We start from the raw sequence: 13205 nt of genomic DNA, 5'->3' as shown, positions 1-13205 counted from the left end.
CACATGTAGTTTGGTTGTTTTTGGGAACTACCATATGAAGTCTGCACGTTAAGCCAACCCATGTTCCATTTGTGCTGGAGACACTACAGTAACAGGCTCAACCAGGAAAAGATGGACAGGATGGACAGGGTGACAGGGCACGGTGGAGGCGCAGGGCACAGCCATGGCTCCTGAGGGGCGGCAGGCACGGCAGAACGGGCCTCTAATATGCCTTTGACCTTCCCCCGGGTCTCACTTGGCCCTTCCGTGGGAGACGCACCCTCGGATCCCCATTAGAGTGCGACGGAGCTCGACCAGCGCCGGCGGCCTCCCCGGGCACGGCCCGGCACGGCCCGGCACGGGCCCCCCACACGGCACGGGCTCCCCACACCCGGCACGGGCAGGGCCCGGCACGGGCTCCCCACACGGCACGGGCCCCCCACCCGGCACGGGCTCCCCACACCCGGCACGGGCCCCCCACACCCGGCACGGGCTCCCCACACCCGGCACGGGCCCCCCACACGGCACGGGCACGGCCGCGGCGTCGCGATCCCTCCGCCAGCGCCGCCCGTCTCCCTCCGCCGCCCCGGGGCCGCGGTTTGGCCCGCGCGGGCCGCCGTAGCGCTGCCGGGCGGCCGGGCCGGGGCCGGGGCGGACGGGACGGGCGGGAGCGCGTCCCTGCGCTGGCGGGCGGGTCCCGACCTGGCCCCGGTGCCTTGCCCGCACCGGGCACTGCGGAGCCGCCCCCTCGCTGCCGCCCCCTCCCCGCCGCCACCGCCCAGGGGACGGCCCCCGCCCCGCCCGCGGGGGCGGCCCGCGCCGCGGCCCCTCCTCGGGGCAGGCCGGCTGCATGGGCAGGCGCTGCGGGGCACCGTGGGCGCCGGGATCGCCGTTACTGGGCGCAGGTAGGAGAGGTTCAACGCGGCGGGGCGGGCTGGGGCGGGGGGAGCAGGCGCGGCCCCTCACCCGCAGTGCTGCCGCCGCAGGGAGGAGGCTGCCGGCTGTGCTGGCTTGGACGTTTCTCTCTTCCTCTCCTCTCTTCTCTCTCCCCTTCTCTCTGTCTCTCTCCTTCTTCCCCCCGCCCCCATTTTGCATAGAAGCCGGGAGGATAATTCACTGCAGGCTCTGACTGCATCCTTCTTTCCCCCGGCCACCGCCGGCTACTTCGGGAAAGGTGAAGGTCTTGGCCGGGGGTCTCTAATCCTTGGCAACAGCTATAGTGCCTCCTTGATTCACTTTATAAATAGGGGTGGGTGGACGTGGAAACATCAAATGCCTTTTTATCTGGTATCACACAGTATGTAATTGAGTGGACTTAAAACAGAGATAGATTTGTGAGAGTTAAAAACTCCCCCGTGTGTATTCTCGGGTTTTTCTGCGACTCGGGGTTTAATAGTCAAGTACAGCATTGTGCTTTCCAGGCTGTGAAGCATAAGGTGGAATGAACGTGCATGGAGCTAAAGCAAGGGCTGGGAATTTTTGTCTTTGTCGTAAGATGATATTGAAGTGCAAAATCTAAATTTTGGATTTGGTGTAGATGTGTTAATTGATACTAAATGGATGATAATTTGTGTGGAAACCTCTGAAAATAGTAATGCTGCCTCCATCCCTATAAGCGCTTGCATTCATATTTCTTGCAAAGAATGAGACTAGAATTCAATTTACTGTGAATATCTTATTGACTCGGTGCATCTTTCAGTTTAGATTGCTGCTGATTTGATCCTCTGGAATCTGCAAAAGGAAAGTCTGCCAGCCTCTGTGAATAGCTTTGCAGTGTAACAGGAGTGGAGTTCCCGAGCAGAATTGCTGAGAGATATGTGAATGCGTGGGAGCCAAGCTGAGCACATCGGTGTTTCTGCCTCAAGCCTGGGCTCCTTCCCCAGGCACAGCCTGTGTGTGGGGTGAGCACCTCCGTGGCACCTGGAGATGATGTCAGTCGAAGGGTCTACGATAACAAGTCGGATCAAAAATCTACTTCGCTCCCCTTCCATTAAGCTGAGGAGAAGCAAGCCTGGGAACAAGCGAGAAGATATAGGCAGCAAGGTGAGTGCTGTGTGGTGCAGCAGCATGCTTTAACTTTTTTGTCTAAGTTTCCATCTGTACTGATGATACTGCTTTGGGAGACTTGGTATGACTGTAGAGTGATGCAGAGGAACTAACTGATCCATGCCTGGTCTGACTTTTAGTTGGAATCTTTGCTCTGCTGCAGATCTTTCCTGAAGCTCGTGCCCCTCTTTTGAAGCATTCTTTTTTACTTGTGTGATATGAGCCCTGTCTGTATCAGAAAGCTTTTGGGATTTCCCACACAGTGGTGTGTGGAGTTGTTACAGATGACTGACAGGAGAAATGCAGTGCTGCCTCTTCCTCCATGTTACCAGCTGCTAACCTGCATTACTGGGAGCTGAGGATACAGAAACACCTCTTGTGTGTAAGCAATTGCTCTCACTCTGCATAGGAGAGTTCTGTGAGCATGTGGGGAAGGGAAGGATGATGTGAAAGATGTGAAACATGTCTTAGAGGTATCTATTCAGAGAGCATCTGTGCTCCACAGGTTGGGAAGTGCTTTCCTCTGTGTGCCTCAGACCTCCTTTCCTTGGGGTTATCTTCTGTTGGGTATAATTGGTTCTTAAAATCCATCATTCTTCTTGGTGTTTTGGAGAATTCCTGACAGGCACTCGCTGACTGGGAATTGACTGGTGTCATGAGGAGAGGATGACTTAAGCCTGGCTTCAGGGAGTGCAAGAGCTGGGTGGCATTGCCTTCTGCTGACAGCAGGTGCCTCTGAGTCAGGGCACCTCATTCTGTCCCTACCACTGATTCACCTGTAACCCTGGGCAAATCACTCAGCCTTTGTGTAGCTGTCTCCATAAATAGAAAACTTAATCCCTCCCATTTTGTGAAGACTTGCTAATAAATAAGAAATGCTTGTAATACACGTCTGAAAAGTGTACTCATTGGTCTCAAAACAGTAATGCTTCAAAATGTCCTTCCTGAAGCTAAGAGTGTATATAAAATTTCAGGAGAAGTAAATTACACTGTACCTAAAAATGGTCTTTCCCCAGCATGCCATCCTGTTTTCAGAACTCTGGTTCAGGTCAGAGTTTCCCTTAGATGGCTCTTTAATACTAAGGAACACAGTATTCTTCTCTTGCTGAGCAAGAGAAAAACCTGCCTGGCTTCCTCAAAGTTGTCTAGGGGAAAGTCCTTGGTGCTTGTGCTTGACCTCAGTGTGTGCATGTGCATGTATGTACATTTCATGCAGTCTGTGGACTGCCAGTGAAATGTGCTTTTTGTTATATTTGTTGGTCTGTATTCTGCAGCAACTTCTACTGGAAGAGACAAAAGCCACTTGTACCTCCACATATGGTGGGCATTTGATTTTGGCTCTGTGGTCTGCCCACTTCTTTTCAGGGCTGGGACCTGCTGCTACATACCCTGGATATTCTGTGGTACATGTTTCATTTTGCTTTCCTTACACTTGCCTTTTGGGAGAGCTCCATTTTATCCTTTGTTCTGTCTCCCAGTGTGCAGCCAGGGCTGTCTGAACCCCTGGGGAGGGATATCATGGATTCATTCTGCACCATCAAATTAGGGTTTCAGGGTTGGATTTTGTCTATCTTATTAGGGAGAACTGTTGATCAGTGAGGTGCAAAGGAACTGATGGGGAGTTTGCTGGCAGAATGAGTTTGGCTGGCAGAAACAGTTTGGCATTATGAGGAGTTAAGTGCAGGTCTTGGTTTCCTGAAGTGATTTGCTCTGAATTAGCTCAGGTAAGTTAGGGTCTGCCATCAGTGGGCCAGCTGGAGGGGGCAAGGTGAAAGGGAGTGGGCCCTTTATCAAAGATCTTACAGATGTTGGGTATCTGTGGAGACACTCCCTCTGCTACATGTGTGCTCTTCTGCTTTCCAAGGTGAGAATCAGTTCTGTTTTTCTAAAATAGCAGAAACAGGTTTTCGTCTGTTATTTGGTGTGTGTAAAAATCCATGGGACTAAGACTGACCGTCATACATATCATTCCTGAAGGATCTTTTCTGATCTGCAGGAAGGGGTCTTTGAGGCATCTTTGTCTCTTGGACTTCATGAGAAATAACTGCTCCAAGAGCTGTATGAAAGTGGTCAGGTGGAAGCATGGAAGAGCCAGTGAAGTTGGTAATTTCAGCTGGACGCTGCTTGGTTACATAGGATGGAGCGGGACTGTTGCCCTAAATTAATGCCTGGAAGATGGTATTGTGCTTTGCATGTGCAAATGTAGGTGCAAAGACCCAGCCCTGAACAGCCCTCTGAGTCCCTCAACTTTTTATTGCAACCAGGTGCTCGATTTAAGGGTGAAAAGCACCCTCAGTGGCACTGCTTAAACTTCCATGAACTGTGGTGATTTGGTATTTTTTTCCCTCCAGTGGGAAGTGTCCTGGCTCTTTCCTAAAGAACCCTTTGGACGTGTGAGGTTTGCCAGGTTCTCAGTGGTTAGGGCCAGACCCCTCGGGCAGTTTGTCATCCTGAAGAGAAGGCCTGAGAAATTGCCTCCTTTCAGTGAAGCAGCCGTGTACTGCTGGGCTGGCCGTGGGCAGTCTGTGGGAGGCTGGCTCTGCAGAGACCTGTTTGTGCATTGCTGTGGAAGGGGGAGTGTGGGTAAGTAGAGATATTTTGCATGATGGCTGTGCAGGACATGCAGCGTGTTACTTGGGATCTGTGCAAGAGAGAACTTGTTTTGTGACTTCCACTAGGACTAATTTCTTGCTGTAATTAATGCATGATTTTACTGTAGAGCTCCAGGAGATCCTGCAGAAGTAAAACTAGGGAGCCAGTAGATAATCATGGACATTTAAAAAAAGGAAAAGGGAGGGAAGGAATGGGAGCTCTAAGTAAAGCTTGTTGACAAATGGGATGTAGTGTTTGGTTTTGTTACTGCTTTTTGAAAACAGCTTTTGTTTAGTGGAAGTCCTGATTTTTGTTGCTGCCTGACTAGTTTTGTGTTTAGACTTCTTTTTTTTGTGTGTCTTCTCATGTTCACAGCTTGAATCCACTGTTGCCGTGCTCTCCAGATCTCTATTTTTTGTGTTGAACCAATATAGACCTGGAGTACCATGACTTAAATCTAAGGCTTGTTGACTGTTGGGATTTGTAATGTAATGGTGTGGCGGTTGGGAGCTAAAATTTCCTCAGATAAGTTGATTGGCCTGCATTCAATTTCTAGAGGATTACTAGCCCTGCCAGAAATCCAGCCGTGCATCTGGTCACCGTGCTTCTGATTCCAGTAGAGACACGGGGTTAAAAGCTGGGCACTAAGTGCCTTTGAATCACCCTGCAGGGCAACACCATCAGGACAGAGGGGAAGCTCAGGCCTGACCCATCTCCCATTGTTAAAATGTCCTGGTTCCTGTAGTACCCTGCTTACAGAAGTAATGTACCTAAGCAAGTACAGTTCCTGCAGGGGCTGTTCGTATTGTTGAGCTCTACACTTGTAAATGTAAACCTCTTTTTAACTGATGTAGCAGTGCCTGTTTCGGGGGGATGGTGTGTGCGGGTATCCTTAGTCAAATCAGATTGGGAATGTCAATGTAGAAACAAATTGCTACAAAACCTGCTACAGGCTTTCCCTGAAACAGGAAGCCATTGAATCAAAGAAACACATTTGGAATTTGCTGCTGTTTTCTTTGATCTCTGCTGTTTTTTCTAAGCCAGAAATATTTCAAGTTGTCTGTTTAAAAGAGTGCTTTGACTAAAACCTGAATTCCTCAGCAGGAAGTCATTCAGCAGAGAGCTGTTGTGTTGTGGTCTCTCCCCTCTCCAAGTGGCATGCAAACATATGCAGCTAGTGTGCCTGTTCCTGCCCCATGATGCTGAGTTGGACTGGGTGGCTCTGCAAAACCTTCTTGAGAGCTTTTGTTCTGAAAATGAGCCCTGACTAAGTTGCTCCTAGTGGGACAGAGTTTCCTGTTCTCCTTTGGTGAGGCATGGTCTGTTCTTACTGCCAGCCAGTAGAAACAAGTACTTTTGTGTACTTCTGTGTCCTGCCAGTGAGCTTGCACAGATTTAAGAGGAAAGCAGATCCATGGAAGCTTCAGACCCCTCTTGTCTTGTCATTCCCAACAAAGTTCTTCAGCTTCTTAATCCCCTGAGAAGCTGGAGGGCTCAGCAGGGACCACAAGCTGTCCTGGACACAGGAGACTGGAGTCATGTTTCTGGCCTGACTGTAGCTTCCTGCCTTCAGCACACAGTCCTTTTTGTTTGAAAATATCGTGGCTTCCAGCATGAATTGGTGTCAGACCACTGCTGGTCTTAACTGGATCAGCTGAGAATTGCTGAACCTGAACTGTAACAGAACCAAAAACCAGACAAGTTTGATTCACTGATATAAATGCATCAAAAATCATCACCTCTTCAGTAAACCACTTCAGGTGCAGCTGAGGCTTGTTGCAGAGTGGGATTTTTTTTTAAGCCTTTGGGAACAACTTGGTCCTGCAGCAGCGGAACCTGCTGGGTTCCCAGGGAGCTGGATGTGGGGCTGAGCAGCCTGACTGTGAGGGTGAGGTAGGGAGCAGCCTGTCTGATACTGACATAAGCTTTTCTTTTGGCAGGATTTGGAAGGGTCTTCTACAAAATTATGGTGCTTTTGAGGAGCTAGTCAGTGCAGTATTGCCCCATTCACCTTTTTTGTTCCACTGCAGTCTGAGCAGTGCTCAGCCCATCTCTGGGACCAGTGCAGCGAGGGGCACAGCTGAGGGAATGCCTGTAACCTTGGTCTGGATGTCTGCTACTGTGCTGTTCTGCTTCAGCATCCATGAACATTGCTTGACCCCAGGTGGTAGCTAGGGATCTCTCTCACAGCTCTGCACTGCTCAGTCTAAATGCAGCCAATTGCTTCAACAGCTTAGGGCCTGCTGTTCAGACATAGAAGGGATTTGATGTCTGTCTCTGGTCAGGCTTATAACAGTGTGTCTTAAAGCAGAGGACAAAGGCTGGTTGAGTCCTCCATAGCCAGATCTGCGTTTCAGTGCCATGTCTGTATCTGTAGATAGAGTCTGTGGAACAAGTGGGAGTGTCATAGCTTAGGGGTTGAATGCTTCCCTGCTTGGTTCCCTGCTCTGGTCTCCCCTTTTCCATCCTTGGATATGTGGTGCTCACGGTGCCTCTGTGTTTGTGAATAGTTTAACACACAGCATTTTCTTGTTCCAGTCTTCAATCTGTGAATGATATGCCTTGTCTTGAAAATACAGGATGATCTGGCTAGCTCCCTTGGTCTAAACATGAGTGTTAAATGTGGCTTACATTCACAGAGCACATCAAAGCCAGAGTTTTTCTGCTGGTGAACTACAGTGCCAGTTGACCTTGGGTCTTGAAGTATAATGGATATAAAAGCATAAAACAATTCAGCATATTTGGTCTTGCAGCCTCCAGTTGTATCCATAAAACACTGTGATACTTCTTGCCAATCTTGAGTCAAGATTGCTGACAAGATCCATTCTTCTAGCCACCCCTAAGTCATGAGCTGTCTTGACTGTGAAAGACAGCAGGAAGATGTCTCCATGGCAGGGGGAGCATGATGAGGTGCTGGGGTGAAGTCATCATGAATAACACAAACCAGGTCATTTGTCTTGTGCGTTTTAATAGCTCTTGCTTCCTGTGGATGTTCATACACTGCTTACCTGGATAATCTTTCAGAGCTGCTGTGGTCCTGCCTTGAATGTTCTTCACCTCCTTCAGATGAGCTGGGTCCTCTGAGAGGGCACACGTGACTTGGCTAACCTGGCTGGGGAGGCTCATAAGCAGGTTTCACACTGCTGTCCCTGCTGTGCTGGGTGAGCTGTGCACAGAATCCCCCCTTTTGTCCATGGGCTGTGAAATGTGTAGTGTTTGCCAAAGACCTGACTGGGATAGTATGATGGCAGAGGTCAAGGCTGTTCAGAGGCTTTGCAGGTGGTACAAAGCTGCTTGCTAGTCAGAGCTTTGCTAGTCAGAGCTGTTGTTCACTGTGGTGCTGAGGGGGCTGGTGGAGAAAGGCATCCTCAGACACTGTGGAAAGAGACCTCCTTCAGAGTGTACTACCATCTGTTTCACTAGCTGTGTGCTTAGCTCTTCCTGTGGTGTATCACCTCATGTGTTTCATAAGGGCAGAACAATTGAAGTGTTGGTTGGTAGTCAGACCAGACTGGGCCAATATTTGATTTTCCATCATCAAAGATCTATAAGCACCTGTGAAATGACTTGTGTATTATTTTACTGTCCTCTGTGTCTAGTGGAAAGTAACTACAGGGCACCACCTCCGTTTCTGTCTGAGAAAGTGGTGGCCAGCGTTTTGATGGCCTGGAAAATGGAAGTAGATATTTTGTTTCCTGTTAATCAGGTCTTGGGGAGAAGTTGCTTGATTAGCCTTGGTACAATTTTCTCTGTGAGTGAAAGCAAAGAACATATACTAGCTACTCTTTGGCTTTTTTCAAAGGTTTTGATGTTCGGTGCCAGGAATGGTGCTTACATGGCACTCAAACAGTGCTTAGCCCTGACATTAATGCTGAGGGATCCCAGTGAAGGACTGAATTATTAACTATCACCAAGCCCAGTTTCAGTTACTTCAGGCTTGTGTTTGTGCCTGACATACCTGCCTCCGCATAGCTGGAAGTTTCTGAGGGCTCTGGTATGTAGGCTCAGCAGGGTTGTGGCACACTCGCTGCTCTGGTTCCCAGCTCCAGATGTGGGCTAATCCCTGTGCCTGAAACCCTGCAGGCTCTGCTGAGGCTGTACCCACCAAAGGGTGGCTACTACAATTTGGAAAACCCTCCTACTGTTTCCCTTCACCACAGGGCTGCTTATCCTTGCCCTGAGTATGTTTGTGTGTTGTGCAAGGAAAATGCAACCAAGGCCTGCAGCTGTTGTAATCAGCTGTGCTGTATGATCTGTATTCAAAAATATCAATGCAAAGGTGACTCATTGCTAGTATTTGTATGACCATAGACTGCAGGAGCATCCCATCTCTCTACCTTGCTTTGGTGAGCACTGGACAGATGGGATAAAGTAGACCCAGACCACAGGAACTTCAGGTTTAAAAACCTAAAGGGATGGAAAGAATAGGACATGCTTTTTCTATACAGACATGGTTCCAAACTCCCACAGGAAGTCTGAGGCAGACCTAGAAATTGAATTTTGATCCTCTAAGGCCAAGTCCTAGCCTTAGTCACAAAGCCCAACCTCTTGGAGATTACCAGGGATGTTTCTCACCTCTCCCGTGTGAGGGGGACTTGTGGTCATTTAAGATTATTTGCTTAAAAGTCCACAAACTGGGCTGTTGTAAATGCTGACTTGGTCCCATTGTCACTAATGATTTCAGTAGCTCTGGTGATGATGACTTTCCAACAAGCTCAAGCAGATTAAGCACCATAAGAATTAGAGCTGTGGAAACCCCAGTAAGCCTTGTAAATTTGCTAGTGTCCCAGGAGACCAGTACTGTTGTTAGTTACTGTGAGGAAACTGATTGAAAATAGTACTGTAGAGGACTGTGAACTGCTGGTGTATTCAGAGTTTCCAAGTCAATAGCAGTAAAATTCAGACTTGCTTGTTCTCCCAAATACAGTATTAAAATTCACAGTTGGTCAAGATAGCTAATGTGATATAACAACTAATATGAGATTTCTTACCTAATGAAATTTTGATAATGGCTTTCCTTCCTTACAGTGATGCTTCTTTAATTTCTGCATCTTCCTGACTCCTTGAACAATTAGTCTGAAATTTCCCCCATCATGGACTTGATAGACACTTTTTCTCAGGAAAAAGGTAGATTATCTGAGGTTGCATCATGGTAGAGAGTCATAACATTAACGAATGTCTTGAGAGCAGGCAGATCGAGGAGCTTCTGAAAGGAGAAAACAACTATAAGGCAGTGCTCATGGATTCAAGGATATAGAGTTGTAAAGCTTTCTGCTTCTGTTTTTTCTCCCAAGTAGGCACTGTGAAAAGCAGTGCTGCCTCTGCAGAAACCCTTCCCTATTGACAGACAGGCCCAGAACAGGGCGGCTGTTTGAAGTGCCAGTGTTGAAGTGTTAGCTGCCTCTCCTGTGCTCAGAGTGGTAGCCTTTGAGGTCTCCCAAGGCCTTTGAAATTGACTGCTCACCTTTGAGTAGCACATAAGGGGCTGCCTGCCTTTGAAGTCTTGTTTGTACTAGGGATGCTTTCATTTACAAAAAAAAAAAAAAAAAAGGCACCATTGCTCAGGCCAGTCTCTGCACCAAAGGAGCTTGAGTTCATTGCACAGTCCCTAATGCAATCTAGATGCTGGAGATGCTGCTGAAAGATTGAATAAGACTGAGGGTGAAAGAAGTGTCTGCAAGACCTGCCCCCTTATTTCGTGGTGTCTCCTTGTTTGATGGCAGGTCTTGGTGTTCAGAACTGACTGTGCTCTGTGCTTTGGCCATGGTGTGACTGGAACCATGAGGGGATAGGGATGGTGTCAGAGGTATCCTGAGGGGGCATGAGTGCTAGGGTGTATACTTGCTTAAGCACTTGCCTGTGCTAGAAAGAATTAGGAAACTGAGATCCAAAAGCAAGCTGTCTTTATGGTAACACAGTATCAAGAGAGTCTATTGAATGATCCTGTCCCACAGAGAAACAGGCTTTATCAGTGAAAGAACTTATTTCTGCCAGTTATGTTTTGTCAATACTAGTCTTTTCTGTAAGAGCTTTGTGTGGGCTAAGACTGATGTTTCTCATGCTCTTAACCAGTGCTTCTTTGCTGCTGAATTGTATATAGGTAGAGTGAACCTTGAAATAGAGCTGTGTAATTTTCTTTTAAAATGAAGTTAAAGTTTTTGGGTTCTGTGCTCTGCTCCTCAGACTGTCTCTGAGCCTCTTCTTTCCCTCAGTGTAAAACAGACAGGGATACTTTCCGCTTTCTGCGAAGTGTCCCAGTGTCCAGGGCTTTAAAACAGCTGCATAACTCCTCGTGTTTGGCTTATCTCCCAGTGTTGAGCTAGATGTAGTGGTTCTGAGCACAATTGTTTCAAACCTGCTTTGGGGGTGTCATCCTTCTCGGGCAGCTGGGTCCAAAAGCATTGCTGACTGTAAACTGGAACTGACAAATTTGGGATCTTCTTTTTTTGCTTCAGCCCATCTTGTCCCAGCTCATCTAGTTTTCTTGGACTGAATCATGGCCAGACATGCTTTAGATACGGTTCTATGTACCTTTCCAAACTATGAGGGCTGGCAGGAGAGTGTTTGCCCAGCGTGCGCACCAAACTCTGCTGTGGGAGTGGTGGTTGAGTGGAATGGATACAAGGTGACAGAAAGTGTTCTTGATGAAATGCATGAAAAAATATTTCTGAGTCTGTGGTAGGCCTCAATGAACGTAGCTGTTTCTAGAAGGCTGAGCAGCTTTTGAGGCTAGAATTGGGATTCTACTGTCCTCTGCACTGGGAGGATAATCTTCCTCCCTGATAATCCGTGGTTTGTGCTGCCTGTCTCTGCAGGCTTCCCGAGCTAAGCTGTTGAGATGTATTAACACGCAATCAGCAGCGTGAATAACTGGTGCTGGGGGATGATGAGGGTGAGGTGCTCTGGGTGAGAGGCAGCTTTCTTCAGCTTCCTTGCCACTGCCTGCTTTGGCTGTAACTTCTGAGAGAACAGGTCTCTTCATCACTGTTGTGGTGAATGGCTTATGGACACTTGCTTTGTGAAGTTCTTGGCCCATTTTGTGTAGCAGGCTGCAAATAAGCTTTTTTTATGTCTGAGACCTGCAAAAAATACTTTTCTGATGGAGCCATTGGTGGAAAAATGAGTGTGGTGCTGGGGGAGAAGGTGCAGTGCCTGGACTATCTCTGCTGTTTGTCGAAGCTGCTCCAGGCCCTTGGAATGAACATCTCTGCCCAGGAGTGCCAGTGTGCAAACACAGCTGTTAATAAAATGGCCAGGGGGCTGATTAATGAATTTCTACATGGCCTGCTGGAGCTGGGGTGAGAGCCAGCACAACACCCAGGCCACAGTTGCAGGCCTGGTCTGCTTGCCTGCTGGCAACTTCACAGCTTCTGCCCTGGCTTCTTCCAGGAGCTGCAGCCTCCTGTGGCTGTGGGCATACTGTGGGGTGCTTGGAAAGAGGCACTGTGACCCTGCCTATAGCTCTGTGGGTATCCAGTGCCTGGAGAGGGCTCTCTATTGCCTGGGGCCTGTGGCCCTTGGTAAGCCTGTAAAGCTTAGTTTAAACATACATTTGGGAAAAGGAGACAGCCAAGCTCCCAGTCCAATAAATAGTAACCCTCTATAATATGCTCAGAGTCTGTGTTGTTCCAGATGGTGCCTGGACCTTCATGGTGGAACTCTGGTGACAAAAGTTCTAGGCTGACCAGCAAGGCTGGGAAAGGCCACCAGGTTGCCGTGTGCAGTAACATTGCCCTCCATGGTAGGGGATATGGTGCACTGGGCAGCTTCTGGCTCTGCATTTCTGCCAGGGGAACTGAATTATTTCATTAGTTTGGAAAAATCTGCCTCTTTGGTGAAAGACAAGTGTTTTACAGGGCACTTGGGGACCCCTGATGTTACCAGGGGTTGAGAAATACTGCTTGCTGTGGACAGTCATGTGATGCTCCCCAGGAAAAGAAGAGTGCTTGTTGCAATAAGACATTTAGTTTTGCTGTCAGTATTTTCCAGAGGGTTAAAACAATTGGGAACACTCATCACCTACTGCCTAAAGGTTTGTTGGCAAGCAAAATAATCTCTTTCTTTTTGCTCCTAGTTTTTTCTGGCACTTAGGGCCTGTTGTACTGGGAAGAACAATCCGGCCCTCCTTAGCCGGCAGCCCTGGCTGAGGAGAGGAGGAGGCTGTGTAGAGTACTATAACTGTCCAGACAGAGATGAGCTGGTATTCCTGCCCTGAGCTGTGGGGAAGGGAGTTGGGGGCCTGAAACATATTTGTGTACCATTTGGGATTAGTTGAGTTGAGGAGCTCTCATACTGAGGAGATGGCAGAACTATAAATCATTAGTGATCTCTGTAGCTGCAGAAGCAGTTAGGACAGAAAGAAGGGCTTAGAAACAAAATCTATCATAGAATCTCAAAGTGGGTGGTTTCACTTGCTGGGGAGAGGGTCTTGTCTCTGGACAGCAGAGGGAATGCTGCCTGTGCATTGCAGCCATCTCTCTGGAAGAGGAATTTGCTTCCAGGTCTGTTGCCTGTGTTTTGTCCCATGTCCTGCTCTCCCACTCTCTGCTGTGATTTCTTTTGGATGCTTTTCTCAGATCCCCAGAAAG

At 48.4% G+C, this 13205-nt stretch overlaps 1 protein-coding gene across 4 annotated transcripts in view; it reads left to right on the top strand.

Moving 5' to 3' along the window:
• Positions 1-1823: 1823 nt before the first annotated feature.
• MAPKBP1 (mitogen-activated protein kinase binding protein 1) overlaps positions 1824-13205 on the top strand; it is a 95913-nt gene continuing 84531 nt past the window's right edge. For all 4 annotated transcript variants that reach the window (XM_084208655.1, XM_084208656.1, XM_084208654.1 and 1 more), the window contains exon 1: positions 1824-2022. In XM_084208655.1, the coding sequence (XP_084064781.1) occupies positions 1906-2022 (117 nt within the window). In that variant the 5' untranslated portion in view covers positions 1824-1905. The remainder of the gene's footprint in view (positions 2023-13205) is intronic.

Source organism: Fringilla coelebs (assembly GCF_963513975.1).
Source record: "Fringilla coelebs genome assembly, chromosome: 6".
Classification (NCBI taxonomy): domain Eukaryota; kingdom Metazoa; phylum Chordata; class Aves; order Passeriformes; family Fringillidae; genus Fringilla; species Fringilla coelebs.
The sequence above is the reverse complement of the archived record's forward strand: the minus strand, read 5'-3'. Positions and strand labels throughout refer to the sequence as shown.